At 37.1% G+C, this 27,250-nt stretch overlaps 1 protein-coding gene across 1 annotated transcript in view; it reads left to right on the top strand.

The window, feature by feature from the left end:
• The window catches only part of LOC105440660, a 31,815-nt gene extending 6,503 nt beyond the window's left edge, over positions 1-25,312 (top strand). The window contains exons 2-8 of the mRNA XM_030978035.1: positions 2,266-2,426; positions 2,911-3,194; positions 9,455-11,139; positions 13,642-13,800; positions 21,732-21,899; positions 23,494-23,591; positions 24,838-25,312. Of these exons, the coding sequence (XP_030833895.1) occupies positions 2,290-2,426; positions 2,911-3,194; positions 9,455-11,139; positions 13,642-13,800; positions 21,732-21,899; positions 23,494-23,591; positions 24,838-25,048 (2,742 nt within the window). The 5' untranslated portion in view covers positions 2,266-2,289 and the 3' untranslated portion in view covers positions 25,049-25,312. The remainder of the gene's footprint in view (positions 1-2,265; positions 2,427-2,910; positions 3,195-9,454; positions 11,140-13,641; positions 13,801-21,731; positions 21,900-23,493; positions 23,592-24,837) is intronic.
• Positions 25,313-27,250: the final 1,938 nt, after the last annotated feature.

The following is a 27,250-nucleotide window of genomic DNA, read 5'->3' as shown; positions in this document are numbered from 1 at the left end:
TTCATGGTGAAGTATGTTACATTTATGTCAAGATCGGGGGGGGGGGGGGGGGGGGGGCGAGTACTAACTTTAGAAAAGATGAAAAAAAGCATTTTTAAGTATAGGGATGAGGAAAAGAAAATAGCAATTAAAATGGGAAAGCTAGGATCACATTTTTTAAAGTGGGAGCAGCTAAAGATTAATTAAGATTTGCTTTCTTCTCCACCGTGAGCTTGTTAAAAGCGTAACTCGGTTTTGCGGCCTGGATAACTTATTTAGTATATTTTTCTTAAGTTGAGAATGTTGGCAGACATCCACTGAGTGAGTACTGTGTGTGTGTGTGGGGTGGGGGGGGGGGTGGGTGGGTGGGTGGGTGAGTATGTGTGTGAGTGGGTGAGTATGTCTGTGTGATGGAGGGGGCAGGGAGGGGGCAGGATTGTTTCAGTAAAATTGTCTCCAGATTTGTTTTTTTTTGTAATATATAAGTAAATAACATTTACAATTGACATATTATGTTTAGGTACTTATACGTTTACTTTGTTGCTAAGTTATATGATACTGCAAATAAGTTTGTGTTTAATTATGTTTATGTAAAAGTATCAATATTGAACATGTTTATTTTATTCAATTGTATGTCATGGTTTGTATTACACATCTGGAGAAATAAAACAAAATTGTTAAAAAAAAATAAAAATATTTATTAGTTTGTCAATTATGTGTTTTCTTCATGAAAAATCTATTCAAAAATTTTGGTCGATCAAATCACAATACGATTACGTAGATACAATTAATCTTAAGCCCAAATTTCCTTACTAGGTACAGTATGTACCACATTGCACAATTTCAAGTTTAAAAATGTAAAAGCTCCCATACCCTCCCCCTGCTCAGTCACTTTGCTCCCTCGCAATATCTCACTCTCACCTCTGGCTTAAAGTTGGCAGCCCTAAGAACCTGCCCTTAAAAAAAGTTTGTATGGGCTTGCTAAATATACAGTGCGGAAGAAAACTAAAAAATCATTCGGCGGGTATCTGAATTTCAAAGAACAAAAATCACATTTCTAGAAAGTTCATCCTTCCTTCAAATTACTTTGAATCACTAATGCATAAAATTTGTGTCATATGAGTAGCATCAAATGAAAGAAGAGGATCTAAGCTTTACAAATATGGGTCATTTATTAATTGTAGTTGTGATTAAGTTATTATAAAACATGGATACTTTTTGGTTTCCTTTTTTTTTGGACACACTGTATATATATATCACTCATGCATGGTGCATCTACATCAGCTGAAGCCGACGAGTCTGTTAAACATTAAGGTTTAAAGGAAAAATCAATTGTATAGTCCCTAGTGGAGAATGAGAAGGGTAATAAATGTTATTTTCGCACACAATAAATGGAAGAGTTGTCCTTGATTACATCACAATCCACTGACCAAATTGCCAATTCGAGATTCACATAGATATAGAGATCTCATATTTCAGACATTCATAACTCTCTTATTATTGGTCTGATTTTGTTTCAACTTTCACCTTTCTCCTTTGATTTTTCTGATTACTGTAAGAGGAGTGGCAATTATGGTTTGCTTTACTTTAAATTGGTAGGAGTCAGTTAAACACAATGATCCAGATTCTGTTTTCGCCCTATAAAGACCGTAAAGAATTCACAGCATCTCATATCACCACGGTCTCTATTTTAATTTCCATAATACTCTACTAGTATTTCTTTGTATTTACACCCTACCGTGTACACAATCATAATCTCAATATGATATTAAATTAGCTTTATTTCATAAATCCTTTAAATGTGTATTTTGTCTCTCTTCAGAACATAGGGACACCCATTCACCCCTCCCGGCCCCCTTCCTGGATATAAGCTAGATCTTCAAAATACATTTCAGCTCCTTTTATCTTTGAATAAAGTTCAGTGTTAAATCGCAAGATCGAGTCAAGTCAGGAGGCAAATATTTGGATAAGGGGAAAAAGTGTAAAAGTGAACCATTTTATGTACATTGTACATTCACGTATGTCACTACTCACTTATATGAGTAATTTACTTGTAAATAGTCATTTATTGTTTTACTCTTGACACTAAACTTGCTTATACCGTAACTATTTTAAAAAAATTATTATTTAATTGCTGTAGAACATTTATTTTAATTCATGTGATGTTTATATTTAGGATCTTTTGTTTCAATGTTTTCAATGGTGGTGAATAAATAAATTCCTTTCAAATTAATTCACTTCAATTTGCATAGTAAACTGCGGAATTCCTCTTTTTGCCAATTACAGGATATCTTGCTGGGGTTTGCTTTAATGTGCCTTTCCAGCGGACCGAGTTTCTGTCGATTGAGAAGGACATCTGGAACCATGGATGGATTCTGCCTTCTGTATCTGCTCATGATTCTCCTGATGAGATCTGGTGATGTTGAAACCAACCCTGGACCAGACAGGTCAGTCTATATGTATTTGAAGCTTATTTCCTTTTCTTTATTGCAATAGTAATGAGCAGTAGGGATAATAAAGTACTTTTCCTATTATCAGAGCATAACATCACATACATGCATGCCAATTTTTATTGCATATATTCAAATGCACTGCTAAATGAGGTATATGTCTTGTGTGTGTGTACGCTTCAACATACCTTTAAATAAATCTTATCAGTACATGTAGCTTAATAAAAACAGGTAGTATGCACATGAAGCTGCAGGTACTGACAGTGCTCAACTGTAGGAGCTAGTGTACATATTTTGTAGGTTGGAGTAGTTTATTTTTTCCATGTAGTTAGTTGTACAGTCTGTTTCGTATGGATGCTCATCGGCTACTGAACTAAACTTAAAACTGGTGCTTAAATGAATGTACAGTAGGGGTTACAACACAATACAAGATACTTTAGAGATACAAGATGCTTGATAAAATCTTTTTTTTAAATTACAGTATTGTCAGTGAGGAGGAATTTATAAAGCTGTCCGAGCAAATTGGCCCAAGCTACTACAACAAGGTGGGCGTTCACCTGAAGATCTCCATTACAGAGCTTGATCATATCAAGGAACGTAGCCTAAATACCAGTGATGCATTGATGACAGTCTTCACGAGATGGAGAGACAAACAGCCTCCAGGCACAGACATCAGGGCTCTTCTAGCAGAGGGATTAGAAAGAAGTGACTTAGGGTCCCTCTCTGGCAAACTACTCGCTGGCAGTCTAGTCCTGAAGCGGACAGGTGAGAAAAAGAAGGAAATCATGTCGGCTGCCCGCAAGAAGGCCTTTACAGCCATTGATAATGTATTGCTCTTGCAGACAGCCAACAAACACTAATTTGACACTTCCTGGTTTGGTACAAATAGGGTTTATTTTATAGCAGGACATCCCAGTAGACGACCAGCCCATGAGACTGATACTGCCGGTCTGTTGAACCCTTAAAAAAATAGTTGTCAGAACACCCACAAGACAAACATGTCAGTCTTGTGGGTTGTCAGTCTATGGGTCGTTGGTCTCATGGACCTTCTAACAACTTTTCAGATGGTTTGCTAGACAGATATTGTCGGTCTTGTGGGCTGTCGGTCTCATGGGCTGTGGTCATTAATACATGGTTACAGACCCACTCACTTTGTGCTGTGTAAGGGAGATGATTGAATTAGTTTCACATGAAGCTGTACAAAGATTTTAATTTTAATTTTCCGTCATTTCAAGCCCAGCCACTTTTTGACTTATTTTTGTTTTTACTTCAAGTCGTGTACATCTTTTGACACAAAGTTTATGAAAATTGTACCATTACAGAGTCTTTAATCTTTTGTGACTTTATGGAAAATTTCTGATTTTGTGTACAAAACAAAAGGAAGACTACATTTCTGTAAGTTCTTTCCATATCACGTGGAATTGCTTTGTAAGTTGTAATTCATAAGGTTTAATTGTTATTGTTATTGAATCTTAGTCCAGATGACACCCTCAAACAGCAGAACTAAAAAAATGAAAATTTGAAGTTGACGAACAGTAAATACATCAGAAATTTGTTTATATGTTCATACCCAGGGGGCACAGCAGGTTCGTGAGACATGGAATGTTGTAAAATGTTGTTGGGTATTAACGTGTTCAGGGGACCTCCCTTCACAATTTCTAGGTGGACTACCTTTGCAATATGCTACTGGAAAAACATGGCCGCCATGAATAAATACTGTTCTACAAATATGGAGATTACTTTTTAACAGTACCTCATTATACTGTGTCGTCCCTATTTTCACGAAGTGACGGTAGTGAATGAAAATCGCGAACAATTTGTGTGCGGATTTTCCTCATTATCGTCACTTCATTAAAATAGGAACGATGTGTAAGGCGTCATATGAAAGACAATTGAATTTCCCACAAGATGATACCTCAATCAATAGGTTTGGGGATGATTTGCATAATAATTTTGAGCAAAAAATGTCATTTTTTACAATTTTTTTCAAAAATATGAATTGCGCCAAAGTACATAAATTTGTCCATATTTAATCGATTATGATGCTGACTAACTTGAAACTTGCTTTAAAACTGTCTAGAAGCATGGTTGATATCATGTGCGAATTTCAAGTCTATTGCTTTTTTGACTAAAAAGTTATAGCGCTCTAAAGTTGACACTTTGTTATGAGACAAAATGGCAAATTTGGTTGCTAAGGGCTGTCTTTTCCTTAGCAACGGTAACATAGTGACGTGAAAAATAGAATATATCACAAAAAGATGCTATCACCAAGCAGATGAATACTTTGAAAGGAAGTATGATGTCAGATAATGCATTTTCATCATATTTTAATGAAATATATCGCTTAATTTCCGTTGCTATGGTGATAATATGCCTAGCAACCAATATATCAAAGTCAAATAGGATATAGGTCAAATAATACATAAAATATGACCTGTTGCAAGTGACAGACATAATTTGCCATTGTAAACATGTTCATAGCGCACGGTGTGGTTCAGAAATTTCACCCTACCCCCTCCCCCCATTGAAGCCCCCCCCCCCCACCCCCATTAAAATCAAGAGTAATTTTGGGATGGGGGCAGTTTGTTGTGTAGGACATGATGTGTGTTCATAAATAATGCAGGCTATCGATCAAGTGATACATAAAATGAGTTCTGGATCCAGAAGATAGTCATGGTTTTCAGTCTGAATCATGAAGACAATGGATAAAGGGGTTCAGAATGTGCACCCTACCCCCTTTCTGTGACCCATCCCCACACACACTCCTAGAACAAAATATGAGCAGTTTGTACAAAGCTATATTCTTAGAGTACAATGCAATAAAAACAAAATTGGTCCAGTATTTTTTCCCCAATGAATCTTCTCAATGCATTTGAAATCTAATGGGAAAGTTTGTCAATGTCATTGACCCCAATAATTTATTTTGTACAATAAATTCATTAACCTGCTATTAAGCGTAAGATAGTTAGAGACATGAATTCAAATGATAGACTGGCATCATTCTCTAAAAAAATAGATCCTTGGAGGTCGGAATCAAATCAAATGATGAGTTGGAGTGGGGGAGGGGGGTGCAGCTCCCCTGCCCATTTTGAACCTATCCATATATTGGGTAATCGCCTCCTCTTATCCAGGCAGCAACAAGCTAGAATAACGACATATCCCAGTATGCGACTAGGTGCTGGAATACATATAATCTGGTGTATTTTTCATGACAAAATGACATTTTTACCATAACTAAGTGTACTTTCTAAATGTTTACAATTTGGAATTACATTATGATGGGGAAAAGGAGTCTTGTCAAATTATTTAAATCTTTCAAAGGCCAAGGGAATATAAATGCCAATGCCCAACTCATTGTGTGTGTCTCGGAATCCCTCTCTCCTTATGGACTTTTACCCAAATTTTACAAGTATAGACTTCTGCAAGAAACCAATGAACGTCATCAGTGAAAATACACGAGTCCAGTTCACTGTCTTAATTAAGATTGATGATTAATCCAGTTTGACCGAAAGCTCTCCAACCAATCACAAACCCACATATTTATATCTATTTGGAATGCAATGGCATCTCTATGGGGGTAGGGGGTACGTGCATTTGAAGAGAGTACAGAAAGGGGGCACACAAAAACGTAAAAGAGAGAAAACTAAAGGGAGAAAAGAAGAACAATTTTGATCGCATTGAAAACATGTGCCCCAATATGAGAGGCTAAATGCCTTAGAAATATAATTTTTGTTAAAGCTCGGTCTTGGCTCGCATTAGTAGGTCGCACGGGTCTCATAATTTTGCATACAAATATAGATATAGGGCATAGTTTATAATTAACACTTTTTAAATAGCTCCAAATTTGACACCAAAAAGTAATTCCCATTGCTTTGCCCCCTTTTATAAGTTTCACCAGCCTCTTGTGAGATATTGCACCCTAAATAACTGAATGTTTGCAATGGGATTCAACTTTCTCAAAAGAAAATCATGTTTCAACCTTTGAAACAAACTTCAACTCTTGAAAAAATCTTATCTTTGGGTTACCTTGCTATATTCCTTGACCGAAGTGTTCGTTAATTTTGTTCATCATTTAAGTAGAAATGAATAGAAAACCACTTTGATCACTTTGCTCCCTTGCAAAATTCCTAAGGCTGTCGCTTTACTCACTTGCTTGTGCAGTTACGTACATGTAGATAAGTTTGGGCAATGGGGTTGGGGCGCAGTTACATTGATTGCTCTAGGCGCCACTTTATTGTGGTATCGGGTCATTGTTGTATCGGGGCAGTTGTGTGAGGGAAATCTCAGTTGAAATTTTTTCATTGATTTCCATCTTCGATTTTTCACAATGTGTTCGCACAAATCTTTGGTTCTTATAAGAGTGTGTGGAGTTTGATATTATCTCCTCCATTAGGTGCTCTAGCCATCATTGGTGGTGTGGGTGTGATCGGTGCATAATCACATATAAGTTTTGAACCACGTCTCTGATCTAGGACTGATATACTCTGGAACTCCCGTTTTAGTGTATAGTCGTCCGGTATTAAGCTGTCATATCTACATCAAGTTATTTAACAATTTTCTTGGTCACGGAGTGATACATATCAGGTAAAAAATGAAAGGAGCTTCCAGCTCATCCAAAAGCCGCCTGAATGCAGCATCATTATGCTCATAAAGGTTCAGTTTCAACAAATCAGAAGGAATGCTCAAAGACTTTAAGTTATTCATAAAGGATGTATGTTATGTTACATCATTACCTACCAAATTGTAACCTCACCAAATTAGTTGAAACTACCGGTAAATGCTTTCTCTGCTAAGCCTCCTCGCTATTTCCTCATTTGATTTTTAAAAAACTTTGTTTGTGTGTATATAACTTGCACATTGGCCCCTTTCCCCTTATAAGCCCCTGATTATTACAAATCTCTTAAATCGTTTACACCCTGCTGTCTTATGAATCCAACTCTCAGGTTATTTTGACTTTTGTCAAACTTTAGAAAAAGAGGGAAGCAAGAAGGATATAATGTTGGCATATATACTTGCCTTTAACAATCTAGGCATAAACGATTAACACTGATTTTTCAAAATTATATTGTACCTGGCACTAATATCTATTGCTTTTAACTAGAGGAGGTTGGATGGGCTTGCGACACGGAAGGGGTGAGGGGGGGGTGCAAGCTATGCAAACCAAGACTAAGTATGTACATGGAAATGTTTCAGAGTGTAAATCCTGTTGAGTCTCGTATTATTCGGTAATGTCCTGATAATCATTTTCTGTCACAAAACTGGAGATTAGATTTTGATTCATGATTTATTTATCTAGATTTATTTAGAATTTTAGAAGGGAACAGAAGAGTGAATAATTTCAAGCTTTTCCCTGTATCATTTGATTCTTCATGATCTATTTATAAAATTATAAAATGAAGTGTACTTTTAAATAAATGGTGCTTTGCATCAGTTTCTCTCATTAATTTTGCGAGTATGAAGAGCTGGGCCGGGGAGGGGTATTGACAGGAACGGTAGTGGAGTTTGAATTGCAGGTTCTGATGACTTTCGTCAATGTCTTTCAATCTACCAAAAAATAAAACGGGAGTACAAGTTTTGAACTAAAGCGTCCAGTTTTTTCTAATAGCTTTGTAGCGATTGGATTATGCCAAAGTTTTGAGATGAAAACTATGGAGGGGGTGGCACGGCAAGAAGTATAACCCACTGACACAGACAGATAAATTAACTATTATAGCCTACCAAGAGATTGCAAATGCTGCGTGAAGATTATTTTATCTCTTTTTCATTTGCCACTTACTTTATTAATATAGCTGCGCACTAATTGCTCTAATTTTATTCTAGGCGAGGGGGGAGGGTCACAGATGAAGGGAAGGGTGCACATTCTGAACCCTACCACCCATTATCTTCATGATTCAGACTGAAAATCATGACTATCACCTGGATCCAGATCTCATTTTATATATCACTTGACAGAAATCCTGCATCATTTTTTAACACACATCATGTCCTACACAACATACTGTCCCATCCCAAAATTACTTTTGATGGGGGTAGGATGGGGGGGGGGGGGGGTTGAAAGTTCTGAACCAAACCATGCACTATGAACATGTTTAGGATGGAAAATTATGTCTGCCACTTGCAACAGGTCTAATTTTATGTATTATCTGATCTATATCCTTATTTGACTCTGAGAACTCATTATATATTGGTTGCTAAGCATATTATCACCATAGCAACGGGAACTAAGCGATATATATCATTAAAATATGATGAAAATGCATCATCTGACATCATAATTCCTATCACAGTAGTCATCTGCTCAGTAATAGCTTCTTCTCGCGATATATTCTGTTTTTCACATCACTATGTTACCGTTGCTAAGGAGAAGACAGCCCTTAGCAACCAAATTTGCCATTTTGGCTCAAATCAAAATGTCAACTTTAGAGCGCTATAACTTTTTAGTTATAAAAGCAATAGACTTGCGATTTGCATATGATATCAACCATGTTTCTGAACAGTTTGTCAGCAAGTATCAAGTCAGTTAGCATTATAATCAATTAAATATGGAGAAATATGTATTTTGGCACAATTCATATTTCTGAAAAAATTGTAAAAACTTACATTTTTGGCTCAAAATTATAATGCAAATCATTCCCAAACCTATTGAATGAGGTATCATCTTGTAGAAAAATTAATTTTCTTTCATATGACACCTTACACATGGTGAAATAAGGTACTGTTAAAAAGTAATCCCCCAAATTGTACAACACTAGTTATACATGGCGGCCATTTTGAAAAAAGTCGCCATTTTTTTTTCTCCAAAAGCCGCCGTTTTTTCCAGTAGCAAATTGCAAAGGTAGTCCACCTAGAAATTGTGCAGGGAGGTCCCCCGCACACGTTGAGACCAAACGACCTTTTACAATACGCCATGTCTCAAAACCCCCCAAAATGGGGTTTTGACCCCTAGGTATCATGTGTATGTTATCCTCAAATGAAACATTTTGATTGACAGAAAAGTTTTCACACTTCTGTTCTTAAATTTATAGGTGCACCTGCTACGATGTCAGGATCACAGACTCAACCACTTTCTCCTGACCTGATCAAGAAATGTGCAGAAGATTTGAAATCCAAATACCGGACAACTTTCTGTAAGATCAGAGCTGATCCTCTCGACCCTGATTCCATTGTGCAATTTGACGACATGTTTGTTAACCTTGTCCTGGAAGAGGAATATCGTAAAGGCAAGCGACCACTTACGTACAGGGATCTCTTTAATCACAAAGTCAATGGAGAGTTTCCCAAGCGGATCATGATTCAGGGAGAGGCTGGGGCTGGAAAGACAACATTCTGTTCTAAGATTGCCTGGGACTGGATAACTGAGAATCCTGTTCTCCCAAAGTTCTCGTGGGTACTTGTTATCCCTTTTCGTGAAGCCAAACAATACACGATCGGTGAGATTGTCAAGTTCTATCTCTCCAAGGACAATCCAGCAACAGCCTGCCAGATCACTGAGTACATCCGTTCAAATCCAAAAGATGTATTCATTGCGTTTGATGGATTAGATGAGCTTGATGGCAAGGTTATACAGCAAAGGAAAGCTGGTACAAAGTCAGAATGTCACCAGCCAAAGTCATCAACCCTAACAAGTGACACTTTGCAGCCAAGGGTCCACAGTGCAGAGGCAAGTGGAAGTGCTTCAGACAGAGGTGGCATTGCACTTAGAGACATTCTTAGTTCAGATGAGCTTGCTGCTTGCCCGGTGTTTGTGACAAGTCGCCCATGGAAGGTCGAAGAGATTAGATGGGACAATAGTCTACGGAAACTGTACACTTTCATGTTTGTAGAAGGGTTTAGTAAGGAGAATGTGGAGGTGTACATTCACAAGTACTTTCAAGATGATGGGGCCAAAGCAGATCAGCTTATCCAATTAACCAAAGACAATGTCATCATATCTGAGAATATGGCCCCGTATCCTATCTACATAGCTATGCTCTGTCTTATGTGGAGAGAACTTGGTGACGAAAAACAAGAAAAGTTGAAGTCATTACAAACTTTTTCTCAAATATTTGATGAAATCTTTGAATTCTTGAAGGTGCATTATGCTCAGAAAGAGATCACAGATTTAGACAGCCAAGATTTCCAAGCCTTTCGCTCTCAAATTGAGAAGCTCATGGAACCAGTTGCCAAAGTTGCTTTCACCGGGCTACAAGAAAACACCCTAAGTTTCAAAGAAGGTGATTTTGAACAGTGCTCAGACTCCATTGAAACAGCTTGTAGAGTAGGGGTGTTGTCTCAGGAGAAAAAATTGTCATCGTTATATGATAAGAGCAGTAAGTACCTGCAGTCTACTATCTTCTTTCCACACAAACTCTTTCAGGAGTACATGGCTGGGGTCCATCTTGCTTCCCTGTTTGAATTAGATCACAATGAATTCAACAGACTGATTGAGCAAGTAGTGCTGCCTAGAAAGGAAGAGTTTGGGTATCTCCTGTACTTCACTGTATCACGGGACAAAGCCATTGCACACCATGTCATGAAATGCATGGTACAGGGTGACATCCGAGGCAGCTCGAATGTGGATTTGTTGGTTGAAGTATCCTTTGAGAGTCAGGACCTAGATACTGCAGCCTTGGCGAGGGGTCGAATGTCATTTCTGTCAATAGACTCATCCATGACAGCACACACCATGGCAGGTTATGTATTCACTGGGCTAGGTGTATATAAAGATGTGGTAAGTTCAAAATCTTACATACACTAATAAGTATTATAATTTAAAGGGGATGTCCACCGTGATATTAAGTTGGTTTGAATAGAAGCAGAAAATGAGAAAAACAGGTCAGTGACAGTTTGAGCCAAAAATTATTAAAATGAATTAAAATTCAAAATATTCCTATTTTAATCAAATATTACTCAAAATTTCAATAATTTGTTTCTCTTCTTTTCCTACAGGTACTTTTATTAAAACCAACTTAATATCAGGGTGGACTTCCCCTTCAATTGCAAACCCCAACAGGCATCTACAGACATACATTTTTTCTTAGGAATGGCTATTTAATGTTTTTTTATTTATTCATTTATTCATGGTATTAAACAAAATATGATTAGCAGCCAATGGCTGAATTGTTCACACTTTACAAGCATGTTTTAAAATTACATAAAATACAATACTAAATAGGGTAAGAATTTCCAAAAGCCAGATGATACTCATGGTACATAGAACACTGTAGATTAAATAATTTAAGAAAAACAGAAACAGAACAAATATAAGTCATGAAACATAATTCATGGAGAGAATTAAATTGCACTTTTGATCAATAAATTATGTCTATCGTTCCCACATTCTATCTGTCCTCTTCTTCCCCCTCTCTCTCCCCTTCTCTCGCTCTCTCTCTCTCTCTCTCTCTCCCTCTCTCGCTCTCTCTCTTGCCTGTGGGTTGTCGGCAGATATATCAATAATTTGGTTACAGGTATTTGGTTTAATTCAAGGTTTAAAGTATTTATGATAAATTCAAAAGGGAATATAATTCTAATCAACGGTATGAGTATTAAAAAGAGTACAAAATATTGCATAATTACAAACCGTCAAATTGGTAAATATTGATAAAGTGCATCAAATTTTTTTGCAGGGCTTGAATGTCGTGTAAAATTGTACATAACATTGTATAATAATCTAGTTAACACTAAATAATTGACAATAATGACAAGATAAACACATTAAACTGAGGATAATGGGATTTTGCGGGTAGTTTTCCCTAAGTATATTGCCCAACAGATTTATTTATGGCTCCCTCCTCCCACCCCCCTTTACTTTAAATTTAAATTCAAGAGCCTATGATGAGGTAGAGGAGAGCACTTCTTTTGTAGCGCTCCGTTTTACAAAAGACTTCGGAATAGGTTTGTCCATTTTGAAATAATCGACATTGTACAGTTGATCGGAAGGGGGGAAGCCATTGGTGAAATTTTGATGATGGGCTGGTCAATCTTTTACCCAGACTCGATGCTAGGTTTTCTCTCCTTTCATTTAGAGTAGGTAGTTCCAATTCTTTGAGAGCATGTTGGTAAGCACATTAGTGCAGTCCAAGCAAAAGGCAGCACACTCATTTTTTGAATATTTCAATCTGATTACTTTGATTTTCAGTTAGCCCAGAGTGCCAAACAGGGGCACAATTCTACCACGGGCCAAACTAAGAACAGTAGACACATAATAGATCATTTGCTGGAAGTTTTAATCCGTTTAAAATTCTGAGCATTTATAGTTTTGTGCTTGCTTGCTTGACATAATATCATTCACATGACATGACCATTTCAGATCATGTTTGACCAGTACTCCAGGTACATGTAATTTTAATATGCCTACTTTCCACTCTCTTACATCCATGACCTTATACCTGATTATCTGTATAATCAAATAAAATAAATTGTTTTTCCCTTTTTAAACAACACATATAAAATCAATGACAGATTATTTTTGTAAATAAAAGTGGCATGGACATAAAGACTGAGCACAATACAAAATCAAATTAAGAAAGTTTCAAATAATTTATAAACAAAACAACATTTAGGAGAGAAAGAAAGAGATGAGAAGGAAGCATTATTAACAAATTTGCACTAGTCTTCAAGGAGATGTCTTTAGTACAATATTTTACACTAATAATATTTTAAGTGGATATATACTACCAGCAATGATGATTATTGACTGTCTATTTTTTTTGTAGTGGAGGGGAGGGGGTGGGGGGATTGATGTGAAACATATATTATGATAATACTTTTGGCAGTATCATTTCATATACCCATCACTATAGGCATATGATAAATATCAACATTACTATTTGAATTAGTTTTATTGGACTACCAACCCTTTTTTGGTCAGAAAATAAACTGCTTGAAATGGTATCCTACACCTCAGTTTTGCTGCAACCAGTTCTCTTGATAATTTGATGCTCAGATTTTGATGAACGGAATAATTTAGGGTCTTTAAAAATGGCCTTTCTTTACCATACTGCATTGCAGATAAAATGTTATAGCAGGCCTTCCTTTGCAAATAAATTTGGGATCATATAGGTTTTGTAGCACTACTCTGATGATATCGACCACTGTATTAAGTACACATTCTGTAATCATTCAATGAGACATTCTTAATGCAGGCCGAGTGACAGAAGCATGGTGGTCTTAAACTTTATCAATGGATTTTCTCTTTTTTTAATTTTTTGCTTGTTTTTGCTTTCGATTTAAGATTGATCATGGGATACATGGACAATTTGGACCAATTATATCACATCATATGGCAGAGATTATATGCTCTGTGTCCTCTCTAAAGCATGTTACACTACACGGAGCTGCCTTGCACAGTGACTTCTATGCAGTTCTTGCTAAAGAAGGAAACAAGTCCAAGGTGAGTGAAAAAACACATTGTAATGCCGTAGTCTAGCCTATGGGGGCGCTTTGACAAGACGCAGAACATCAATCGCTTGAAAATTTGGAAAATCACTGTGATTACAGCCGGAGAAAAAAATTAAGTTGGGTCAGGAATTTATGGTGTTCTCTAGTTGGCAAATAAATATAAAGAGGAAAGAGGAGTATGAGTGGTTTTCTCTAATTGACAAATAAAAGTAAAGAGGAAATAAGGATTGCAAGTGATGATGAAGATAAATAACAAAGGAACGGCCTGGACGTGATGGAGGGGTTCTTCTTTCATGTGTATTTCATTATAGATTTATTTTTAAAATTATATTTTGATATATACACTTTATTCTTAATTCTTTGTACTGTTTGGAAATGGAAATATTTATACATGTTTTTTATTATCTTTAAATTCTATTAATTTCATTCTTTAAATGTTTCTACAACATCTTGTCATTATATTCCAACAAATCTTGGTGGTTTGATATTTGCATCATACTGCATGGATTTTCTCATATGAAATGTATACATGTACTCATCGGGGGGGGGGGGGTCTCTCAGAATTTTCATTGTGTGTGTGGTTTGTTCTCGTCTGAACAATTTAGTATAATAAATAGAAAAGATAAAATAAACAATTAGTTAATGTAACAAAATACAAAGTTTTACTACTCTAAATTTAGAAATATCTTAGCTACACACAGAGCGCTACATTCCTAAACGTAGTAAACTTTGACTTAAAACAAATATGAAATGGTATAGGCTTCAAAGATGTCAGAACTGCAGAAGTTAGTATGACATCGATCTTGTCTTTTAAGTGATTGATAATGTAAACTCTAAAACATTAATTGGCTATACTGCGAATTGCATGGTCGGTGTTTTATAGGGTACGGGAGGGGGGGGGGGGGACTTTCATGGAAATGTTTCTCTCCCACACTGATATTTAGGGGGGATGTAGAATCATTATCAAAATGATGGTTTTAAGGCTGCTTATACCAATTTAGAGACAGACAAAATTGTATAGAAATCAAGATCACATCCTGATATTCATGTTGATTGAAAGTGCTCTAAAATGCAGAGTTAAAAACTAAAAAGTGCATTGTTTTTGTCATTCTGTCACTATGCAACCTCCCAGTAAGATTTACACTGGGGCGTTGCAAAATTTTCTGACAACAAAATATGAAATCATAGTGGAGAAAAGGGAGGGGAGGGTGGTAACCTTCTCCCCTTCAGTTGCAGAGCTTCCTAAAATATCGCACCCCCCCCCCCCCCCCCCCATTTCCGCCGTGACAAGATATTGCTGCCCCTGAATTTTTGGTTTAGGGATCAGTAACCATAATAATTTACGGGTGCAAACTTGATGTATTGAATGGAAAATGCATAGCTGGAGTCAAAACTTGCAGATATACATGCAAAGTGTTCAAATAATTTGATACATATCAAAAAGGGTTTTTATCACCAAGTTTTTATTTCTATTTAGTGTTCACTTAACATCCTTCTGATTTTCTTTCATGACATGTTGCACTAACCTGAATTCAAAATTTCCATCATCATGTCAGGGTTTCTATTTACAATTTAGTTTTGACTATACAACAGTCTGTAGTGTGGATCCTGGACCAAAGTTTGTGAAGTCAAAGCAACAATTTTGAGAATGTTCTAAAGTAATATACAGTGCGTCCCAGAAAAAACGAAACCGAGAACTATTGATGTTTTATCATAACTTAATCACAATTATAATTAATAAATGACACATATTTGGAAAGCTTAGATCCTCCTCTTTCATTTAATGCAACTCATATGATGCATATTTCACGCATGAGTGATTAAAAGCAATTTGAAGAGAGGAAACCAAAAAGTAATTTGGCGGGCGGTATCTGAATTTCAAGGAGAAAATCACATTTCTAGAAATTTCTGCTCACAATATGACGCCTCAATCAGGAAAAATGAGCCAGGAATAACAAAGTTCTGTTTGTTTAAAGTAATGCTTGCATTTCCATAATTTGATCAAACAAGTTTGTTTTCACTGGCTACCTGCCGTAGCAACAAACAGAGTTGTCAAAAGACTTAACTCCGTTTCGTTGAAGATCAGCCATGCATCAGGTCTTCGCCTTCTTTGTGCATGGCTGATAGTTCTCCACGACTAGCAATGATCTGTGTCATACTCAGAAGTGCAGTTACTTCATCACTCTTCCCTGATTTAGCTGTTTTGGGCCTAGACTTCTTTTGTTTCTCGTTTTGTGTGTGGAACGTGTTCAGCTTGATAATACTTGTCTTTTTCTGAAGACTGGACAGTGATTGAGACAGTGCCTCCAGGCCTATTTGTTTAACACTGCTCAAGTTGTCCTAAACTCTGCAATCAGCACATTGCCCAGTTGCCACATTTATCAGGGATGTCGTGATTGCACTGGATTGATTCGTCTCGACTGCTGCCATTACCTTGATGACCATCTCTGCATCCCTTGTTACTCGACATACACCAGATTCATGGTGAGGGCTGGGTGAGGGCTGGGTGAATGAAAATGCAGCATTGATTTTGACTGTGCAGAGACAGATGCAGTGATGGGTTTTGTTTAAACCCATTTCATCCGTGCGACAGGGTTTAGTGTAATTCCGTCAAGACCCCTAGCTTCCTTGGCATCTGCATTGCAAGTCCGTTCAAGAAGCATGTCAGGAAAAACACAATTGTGCTTGCCATCTGCTCTCCTTCCAACAAATGCACCCGCCATAAGTGCTTCATGTACATCAGGGGCTGTTTCAGGAAGATTCTTCATCTCATCAAGATAGAGAGGCAGAGACTGCTGCCCATATTTGTAATATCCTGCTGCTGTGAGGTAAGGTAGCATTCGATATGATTCATAGAGGTGTCCTTCCCAGTCAGCTTCTTGCTGGTAGTAGATAAATCTATGAAAACATCTGACATAATCAGGAAGGTGGACCAGAGGATTGCTGTTGGTTTCTCAACCATTGATTCTGGGAAAAGCACCATCTGTTCTCACAGGGCTGATAACTGTTCATGGGAATTCATGCATTTGCAACTTTTCAGTGGCAGTGATGTCTTTTTCAAAGAGCATTTTCAAATCATATTCCACCTGAGGCTGTTTCTCTGTCTGTTGCCCATGTCTTGAATGCTTCCTAGTTGAGGCGCCACATAGCTTTGCTCAGGTTCTGAGGGCATGTATGGCCTGTTACTGTTAGTAGTCGGTTTTTTCACCAAACATCTTCTTGGCAGCCCCTTCCTGGCACAGACCAGCTGCAACAAGAAGATCTTCTGCACCTGCCGCCCTAATGATCTTCCAAACTGCTTTCATGTAGTTGTGAGGTTGATGAAAGCCACCCAGTAGTAAGACCACATTACTGAACTCCCTACTATGCTTGTCTCTGATGGCTACAGCGAGCTCATAAGTAGCCTGATATTTAGTGATAATTGTGTATTTGTCGCCACATGCATGTGATGTCCTGACAAGTCGAATCATCATTTCCTTTAGTACAGTAGAGGCAGTTGGAGAAGATGGGATCAGAGGAAGATAGCCAATGATGGTTGCCTGTCTATGTGGATGGAGGTCAGCATAGAATGCAGAAAAGCCCGGAAGTCCTGCTTCTAAATCTGTAGGAGCATCCACCAGTTGCGAAGTTGTGTTCATTCTACCGAGGCGCCACATAAGCAAAACATCCTCAGCCTGGCCATCTGAAGAAGTCATCAGACTTTCCAGTCTCCAGTACAATTCTGGCATATGGCCTTTAAGAAGCATTGCTTTGAAGTTGAAAAGTGAGTCCGGAACTATATTGTATGCAGATGTGAAGGCAATTTCGGTTGAATTTTTCTCATGAGTCTCTTTCTTACACTTTTCACAATCTGCTCTTAGAATCTTTGATGCTTGCAGGAGTGTATGGTGTTTTTCCTCGATATCATCTCCTTCCCTACTTTGTTCAGTACGTCACCAAGTTGTACTGTGGAAGCAGATTTAAATCCTGAACCTTTTGTTTGATTGAGGACTGAAATAAGTGACCCATAATGTTCACGTAATGTCTGTTTCAAGACATTTGCCCGGCTTTGATCTCGTTTATCAAAACCAAGCGCCTCAAGAATGTCTCGGTACCTATCGTTGAGTGATTCTACAAGAAATCTGCACAGATCAAGGAAAAGAGGAGCTTCCAGCTCATCTACTAGTCGGCTGAATGCAACATCATAAGGGTTTAACTCTGACCGACCAGAATAAATGCGAAAAGCCTTAAATTTTTTCATACATGTCGTACATGTCCCTGTCCCCATCATTCTCCGTAAAATGTCATCTGCCCAGCTTCCTCGCCCTTATTTCCTCCATTGACAGTTGACTGTTCTTTTTTGATACCTTACACACTGGCTCCTTTCCCTTTAGCCACTTCTTATTGCAAATTACACATGTCTTCTTTGCTTAAAAACTATCAGTGTTCTAGCTGGTTAACTTGATAGGTTGCATCGACTGCGATGAGCTGCATCCTGCATGAGACTCATCTAGTGTACTCAGGTTATCAGCAAGACGTTTTTTTTGTCATCACATTGGTAGCTTTTGTCATGTATGTACATTTTCCTCCAACCAGGTTTCTGATGCAGACTTGGTGTGAATTCTGTTAAATACTCCATCTTGCCAGGCTAACATGGCTTGTATAAGGTTCGGATATGTTGTTAACCGGATGAAGAATAAAGGCTCATCACAGACTCTTGTAGTCATATGATGCATTTTGTGTAGTCGGTGCTCATATCTTTGGAAGACTTCTTAGCAGGCACATGCTTCATGGACATGGCACTATCTGCCACACGTTTTCTTGGCTGGTTACTCATCTTGCTGTAGGAATGTATAATATAGAGGGGGTGTATCATTTTAATAATAGTTGCACTGTATTCATATTTGATATATACCTAACTTAGAAATGTTACTTAATATTAGCAGGCACAATTTTACTCTTGTAATTCTTGTAAGATCTTAAAAGACAGACACAGGAATTCTGAAATTCATCTAGTATGAGGTTGCTTTAGTTAATGTTACCCTCTTATCAATTATACAACAAGAGTAAGATGTGGGTAATATGTATTAAATTAACAGTCGTATTGGATGTATCAAACATGTAAGTCATCACAAAAGGTTGCAAATCTGATTTAAGTGTTGAGATCCATAACACAAGAATAGAACAAAATTGATGCTACATAATATTAAGGTTTATTCTAATCTACAAGTGTTCAAGTGGAACAAGTCAAACAAAATATTTAGATAAAGGTTCACTTGCTCTTATATTTACATCAGGTAATGTTGTTATACAGAGTCCGTGAGAAGAATCTTCATGATTGCTCCGTAGTGATGCCAGATCATTACATAGGAAAATTCTAGAATAAGCTGCTAGATAATATTTTATAAATAATCCAAAAGTTTGCTATGAAGTAGAAATATTTTGATTTATTTTGAGTCAGCAAACTTACTACATCCTCAAACCTGCAACTGAAATTTAAACCTCATACTAAAAGGCACAAGCTGGTTAGGAAGTTTCTTATAGTTGTCTTCATTATTGTATTAGTTGAAATGTACATGTAATTTTTGATTTCCTGTCTCTCACTTCATTTCACAACTTTTAATTGCAGATTATATAATTACAATGTTATCATGCATGATCCAAAATGTGTGGACTGTTTAATGCACTGATATTGCTAACAGCTCTGTTAAGTCATTTATAGAACTTCATTTAAATATTTGTAAGTCCAGACATGATTCTATGTTTTATGTGACCATGTCATATAAAACAAAGATTCTACAATTACCTAACACAATTTGTATTGACTACAATTCATAATTGCTAATTTTGTTGGGGGATTTATTAATTGCCCCTGCCCCTTGTGTCTCCCCATCACCCAGCCCAACCCTTCCCTGTTCACTGTCCTTTCAATCATTACGAACAAAGATAAAATGTAAGTAGAGAAAAGCGTTTCAATTGCAAGGTCAAATCTGACACATATGCGGCAATGACGATGCGCATTAAACGTATCATCAGCGAACTGACCTGTGCATATTGTCCAAAATGCTAAATATCAAAGGATGAACTTTGCTACGCTGTAGCTTTTTTTACATAAAAAGCAATAAACCTGTTCATTTTCAGATCATATTTAACTAATAAAAGGAAAGTTTTCTATATATTTTTAATTCTTCAGTTTCAAAAGTTGTTGAAATATGGAGAAATATGTTATTTAGTGCAATTCATACTTTTGGAAAAAATGTTAAGAAATCATTTTTTAATTGGCCCAAAATTGGTATGTAAAAAGTAAATTCAATCATCATAAATGTGGTATCATCGAGTAGATAGTTTAATTTCCTTTTGTATGATACCACATACATGATAAAATAATGTTCTGTTAAAAATTATCTTCTAACTATTGACTATTTTTCTTCCAACAAAATATTGTCAAGGGAGTCCACCTAGAAATTGTGCAGGGAGGTCCCCTGAACACATTCATACCGACCGACCTTTTGCAACATCCCATATAATATCTCAACCCCCCCCCCAAAAAAAAAAATAAAAAAAAAATTGGGTTTTGCCCCCTAGGTATCCAGCTATTTTGTTGTTGCTTGTTGGTATTATGTCTTCATTCAACAGAACTATAGTACATACAAATTATTTAAAACATAGCAGGCAATATAATACGAGCCACAAAGGAAAATTATAGTAAGGAATGTATATGTTCTCAAGCTAGACCACTTTCATGTACAATATAACGTCTATTATTATCATCATCATAATCATTTTACGCTTGTACATAAAATGATCATGCTTTAAACTATCTAATAGAATATTATCTTTAGTGATGCTGGTCTAAATCTTTGAATTACAATGAAAAGGTGCTATACTGAATATTTTACTGAGAAGATTTGCATTTAATTCACATACCTCTAAAATACAGTAGAATCACTGCAATTCCCTCCTACGCTCAGGACTTCCTGATCTTCCTCTTACTGACATCTTCAGTATGGTCATCTCCTATTATCCATCCCTGACTCTTGTCAAAGGACTTACATTTTCATCCTTTTTTGATCTTACTAACTATGATGTACATAAAAATTACCTGAAGGTGCTAAGTATTTTCCAACATATAAATAATACACATTCTATGTGTCTGATTTAACTTATAAAAGTAAATAAAGGATGCAGAAACTACTCTTGAGCAAATGAACACAAGCCCCCAAAAGAATCTTTCAATGATGTGGTCTCTCACCACATGTTTACAAACTTCCACCCCCTCCCTTTCATCTGCCAGCGTTAAACCTATGTCAGGTTCTGTACAGATCCAGACTCTCTGTCTTCATGATGTTGAGTGCCCCACACCAGCCTCATCACATGATGACAGCTAGTACACGCAAGTTATATAAAGAGGAACATACATGTCGATCTAGAAGTATATGTAAATGAATGGAGTTGAAAATCCATTTGGCAAATTAACGTAACCTTCATATTATAGTTACGTTCAAGATGAGCTGGGTTTTACTCAGCATACTGTGTTTTGTTGATAAATATTTTAGATGGATGCATTTACTCTGATGAATATGCAGTAATGAAATGTACTATGGCTGTAATAATAAAAGTCAGTCCTATTCTTTTACAATGCATGCTCTGATGACAATTTTCTGCGCCCGCTACCCTGAACTAACCAAATTTTGAACTTAACCCTGCACCAAAATCTATACCTAACTGAAACGCTAAACCTAAGCTCAAGCCTATTTGCAGGTCTCATCCAAATCCTATATATATATATATATATGTGACTAACAAAAGCCCAGAGCATTTGTCACCTCAGCATAGCCATACACATACATGTATATCAGAGCACCCAGTTATATTTGCAGTAATTCAATGAAAACGTGTACTCTGGTAATGTACTTGTATGTATCACTGTTTGTATACATGTAGGTCCACACTGTCAGGCTTGATGATGTTAGGTGTCCAACATCAGCCTCTTCACATTACCTAGTAGATGCTTTGTGTTCCATGCCAACCCTGACTGACCTGTCAATACGTGGAAAGGAGTTCCAGGAGGAGTTCTATTCTACACTGAATGCAAAGGCGTCAACCTTACAGGTATGTATGTGTGTTTGTACTCTATATCCATGCCATGATGAATTCAGGTACACATGCAGCATTGGAGATGAGTTTAAGGAGTTTTTATGCCTCAGTTACGAAGTAGCCGGAGGCATTATGTTTTCGGGTTGTCCGTCTGTCCGTCCGTACGTCTGTACACACGTCTGTACGTACGTACGTCCCGTTCTCGTGATCACGTTATCTGAAGAACCGATTGATGGATTCCTGCCAAACTTTGGTCATGTATGTATCTTGCAGAGCCGATGAACTGATTAGATTTTGGGGTCACGAGGTCAAAGGTCACAGGGCTCATTATGTATGCAAAAACAGCTTGTGATCGCGTTATCTGAAGAACCGATTGATGGATTCCTGCCAAACTTTGGTCATGTATGTATCTTGCAGAGCCAATGAACTGATTAGATTTTGGGGTCACGAGGTCAAAGGTCAAAGGTCACAGGGCTCATTATGTATGCAAACACAGCTCGTGATCGCGTTATCTCAAGAACCGATCGATGGATTCCTGCCAAAATTAGGTCATGTATGTTACTTGCAGAGCCGATGAACTGATTAGATTTTGGGGTCACGAGGTCAAAGGTCAAAGGCCACAGCGCACATTATGTATGCAAAAACAGCTTGTGATTGCGTTATCTCAAGAGCCGATTGATGGATTCCTGCCAAAATTAGGTCATGTATGTTACTTGCAGAGCCAATGAACTGAGTAGATTCTTGGTTCATAAGGTCAAAGGTCATGGGCTCATTATGTATGCAAAATAGCTTGTGAACGCATTCTCATTAGAACTGACAGATGGATTACTATTTAACTCAGGACATCTTGCAGAGCCAATGAACTGAGTAGATTTTAGGGATATGAGGTCAAAGATCAAAGGGTCATATATGTATATGAGAAATTGCTTGTAATCACGATATTCTGAGAACCTGTTAATGAATTACAATTGAACTTGAATTCGAAAAATTTCTTCTGTTTTGGTTTGTAAAATTGCTCTATGACGGAGGCATCATTTTCGACTGCGCGCAGTCGAATTCCATCTAGTTTTTTTTTTTTGGGGGGGGGAGAGTGTTGTGTTACTAGTTACGCAATAATACAATTTCAGTATAAACAGATCACTGAAGTACTCTAAAGACTAATAGATACAAATAGTTCAAATCAATTCATAAGGTTTGAATAATGTCATCATGGGTCTGAGAGTATACGTCAAATTGAATAGTCACTAAACAAGGATGGAGATCTTGATCACAGTGTACTTATTTTAAGCACAGATTTTTTGTTGTTTTTTTGTTCTTTTTGTTTTGGGCATGTGCATGATCAGGGAGGATGGGGTGTCAGCATAAAGTTCTGTTGAAAATATTGACCAGTTCAATCAACATAGCTCTTTTGAATGTGTGTGTATTTGGTGGGGAGGGGTGGGGGGGGGGGCATATAGGAGTTGTCAACATAACAAGGATACTAAGTCTATATGCCAGAGAGAGTACTGACCTGGTATGTACATGTATGTTAAAGTATGTCAGCCAGACTGGAATGGAGGGAAACTACATGAATCACTATCACCAATCATGCTCATATATTTCTTTTCAGGATTCTTTTCCTCAAATCAGTAATGGAAATTTCAGGTTCAATGGAGTTCCCCAAGCGGATTTTGATTCATTCCTGCAGTCACTCACTGACTTTAGACGGTAAGTCAACTATTAAACAAAATAAATTACAAATTAATTTTATTGCTATACAACTTACTCCTAGATCCTAATCAAATGATTGGTCGAGCGCGGTCACATGTGATTCATCCACTGAGACTATCACATGTTTTTCCATTAAAAAGCATGCAATAGTTCCCAGGACTATTTATTAAACGATCTTTAAGTACACAATGTGCAGCAGTACATGTAGAGTTTAATATGCTTTATATACTGTGTGTGGATTAAATTAAGCATATTACGCTTGTGGTTTATTTGAAAATGATGATCACTAAAAATCATCTTTAAATAAAGTCTTTTTACATCAAATTACAAGGATCTATGCTTTTTCTTGTATAAAACTAAGATGGATGTTTTCATTCCTTCATTACAGGGTCTTGTTAAGGCTGTTTATACACCCATCGTACTCAGCCTGACAGTTGCGTACAATAGATGCATACAGCCGCAACTCAAGAGGAGATAGATCATAATTATAATGAATTCATTCGCATGCATCATTTGTATATTATCAAGCAAAGATATCAGTTTTTATGGCTTACTTTTTATCAGGCACATTTGCCTCTTCTCATTTCTTTCAAGTATCTACGAAATGCAAGGCCACCCAAAGTTATTATGATGCAGCTAGTTGCTGCAAATATTCAGCTTTTTTAGTATATTGACTTATTGTCCACAATAACCCAAATACATATATACTTAGTATTCTGGGCCCGTATTCTGAAAACTATACTGTATGTTGTCTATATGTTTAAAAAGTGAAAAGTATGTTCATTATTGTGACTTGAGATTGCATGGAGTAGACACTAAATGTAGGTGCTGGTGCAGATTTATCTCTTAAATGCCAGCTTTGTGTAGCAATTAACAAATGACTTTTCTTGTTAATCTTTGCTATAACAGGAAACGTTCTTTCACTAGCATAAAAATACCACCCCAGACCCCAGCACCTGAGCCCTGTAACATTGATATTTACAATTAATATTATCTCCTAAATCTTGAAGGTACAAGTATCTCCTTTAATCAATCATTACATTACAATAAATAGCAACTTACCATTAATTTTATGTTACAGATACATGTAGATCAATGCTTACTAAGAAACAATAAATGTAGCAAACTGAAGATACAACAGATTTTTACAATTGATTGGATTGTCAGTCATTTCATATGTTAGAGGGCCCAGATTCTATCCCCAAAACTTATATTTTATCTTCTTTCCTCAACATGAATTCAGGGAGGATGCTTCTGACCTCTTACACAAGGAGGATGACGTCTCAGACGAGGAGGCTAACGTCTCAGACGAGGAGGCCAACGTCTCAGACGAGGAGGCCAACGTCTCAGACGAGGTGGATAACCTCTCAGACGAGGAGGATTACTTCTCAGACAATGGCAGTGTACAACCATCCAGATCGCACAGCAGGATTAGGTGCTGCTCTATCGTATAGAACTGTCTCTAAGAGGGTTGTACAACACTTGCTACTGCGACAGTTGTTCCGCATCGGTTTCCTACACTAACCAAAATTCCAACTCCAACCTCAGACCTTGCATATTTATACTGTAAAGATAAAGTTATAATATTTAACACTAGTAATGAAACAGCAAATTCAATGTACTTCATATCACAACATAGCAATGTTTTATTCATACACATTAAATATATCATATTACGTTTACCTTACCTAAACATTATTACCTGAATGCTTTGTTTTTGCTATAAAAAAAGATAGAATTTGTCTATCTTCCTGAAGTGAAAAGTTGACAGGAATGAGCGAAACTGTGATAATGTATGTTTAGCCCAATTATATATTGGTATATCTACAATTCAGGGATTATTCCAGTACTTGATAATGTTTTTTTTTTCTTCATTGTATTATTCCATTTTAGCTATCAGTAGATATGTACCAAGTTTTGTTTTCTTATTCTTTGTATATACTATAAATAGAGACAAAATTTGTCTATCTTCCTGAAATGAAAAGTATATCTAGACCAAATACATGTATGTACATATCACAATTCAAGGATTATTCCAGTACTTAATAGTGCTGTTGTATTTTCCTTCTTCCATTTTAACTATCAGGCCTCTGAGTAGATGTGTACCAAGTTTTGTGTGTCTTATGCTGAAGGCCTGCATATATGCACAAAGTGGTCATGTGATTTGATATTAGCCTTGATCCCAAGAGCTACTTGTATAGGAGGGAAATATATGCATTGAAATCCTGAACTCTGTGACATGTTGAAAATGTCAAAATCACCATTTTTCAATACAAACTGGCATACCAGTGTGTGTTTACTGTACGACATACTTTCTATCAGTGTATACAAACAAATCAATATTCTTTGAAGGTACATGAATTATATGAGAAAGATGTAGCAATAAAAGAATGTTTCTAACTTTAAGAAGAAAATCTGATCACTGTTATTCGAATCAGATGATCTTATAGTTTGTAAGTTTACAGCTTTGTATTTATATGATATGCAAAGAATACCAAATTAACTGAAATGGAAATGTCATTACATCTGGAATATGTTCATTATACAATCATGTTTGTGCATACCATGTTTATCTGTACAGAGTATGTGCCAAATATAAAACTATTTTTGTATTTCTTATTCCGAGTCTTAATTCATGATTTATTTGTAAGGTTTGAATCCAGAAAGAGGGGAAGGTAGGAAGGAAGGGAAAGAAGGGAAGGGAGGGAGTGAGATGAGGGTGCATGGGAGCAGAGATGGAGGCAGGAAAGAGAAGAAAAAGCATGAGGGAGGGAAGGGAGAAGAGACGGAGGGAGGGGAGGGTCAAGGGAGAGAGAGATGAGGGTGCATGGGAATGGAGGATAGAGGGAAGGGAGGAAAGGAGAGAGAGATGTGGATGCATGGAGATGGAGGCAGGAAAGAGAAGAAAGAGCATGAGGGAGGAAAGGGAGAAGAGATCGAGGAATGGGAGGATCACGAGAGGAAGGGAGAGAGTTGAGGGTGCATGGGAGTGGAGGATAAAGGGAGTGAAGGGGTTAATGGAGGAAGGGCAAGAGAAATGAGGGTGGGAGTGGGGGATGTTTAGATATGTAGGAAAGGGGGGTATAACTGTCTACAGTGAACAAGATAATAGAAAGAAGATATTTATATCATAATTATAAGAGATGTAATATAATCATGTACCAGTATGTGGGAGGAAGGAGAGAAAGCATTTATAAGGGCGCTTTGGAGATCAAGTTGAGATGGATAGCTAAATGGAAACGGGTACAAGCTTGAAAGAGAGATTTAGAGCATATGAGAGGTAGAGATATAGATCAAGATGGATAGCCAAGCAGGGAAAGAAACATGAGAAATAGATCAAGCAAGAGAGGAGAGAAAGGAGAGGTGTTTTTTAGGGGGTGTAGGTACATTCAGTGGTAGTGAAGTCGAAGTAATGACGTGGCAAGGAGCGGGCATTTTTGTTATGACGTTGAGTATAATATGCGTCACATTTCTGTACCTTTTAACACAAAGAGAGATGAGGGAATGTGCCCAAGATCTAGGTACATTTTGTAATTTTAATTTCGATATGATATTGTTTATAAGATAGCCTTATCGTATAGTAGCAGCGGTATTTCATGAATGTACCGTTTATTGCCAGCAAGCAATCAATCGATTAATCCGGGAATTGGTTTTTT

Source organism: Strongylocentrotus purpuratus, unplaced genomic scaffold (assembly GCF_000002235.5).
Source record: "Strongylocentrotus purpuratus isolate Spur 01 unplaced genomic scaffold, Spur_5.0 spur5_scaffold_1, whole genome shotgun sequence".
NCBI classification, from domain to species: domain Eukaryota; kingdom Metazoa; phylum Echinodermata; class Echinoidea; order Camarodonta; family Strongylocentrotidae; genus Strongylocentrotus; species Strongylocentrotus purpuratus.
The sequence above is the reverse complement of the archived record's forward strand: the minus strand, read 5'-3'. Positions and strand labels throughout refer to the sequence as shown.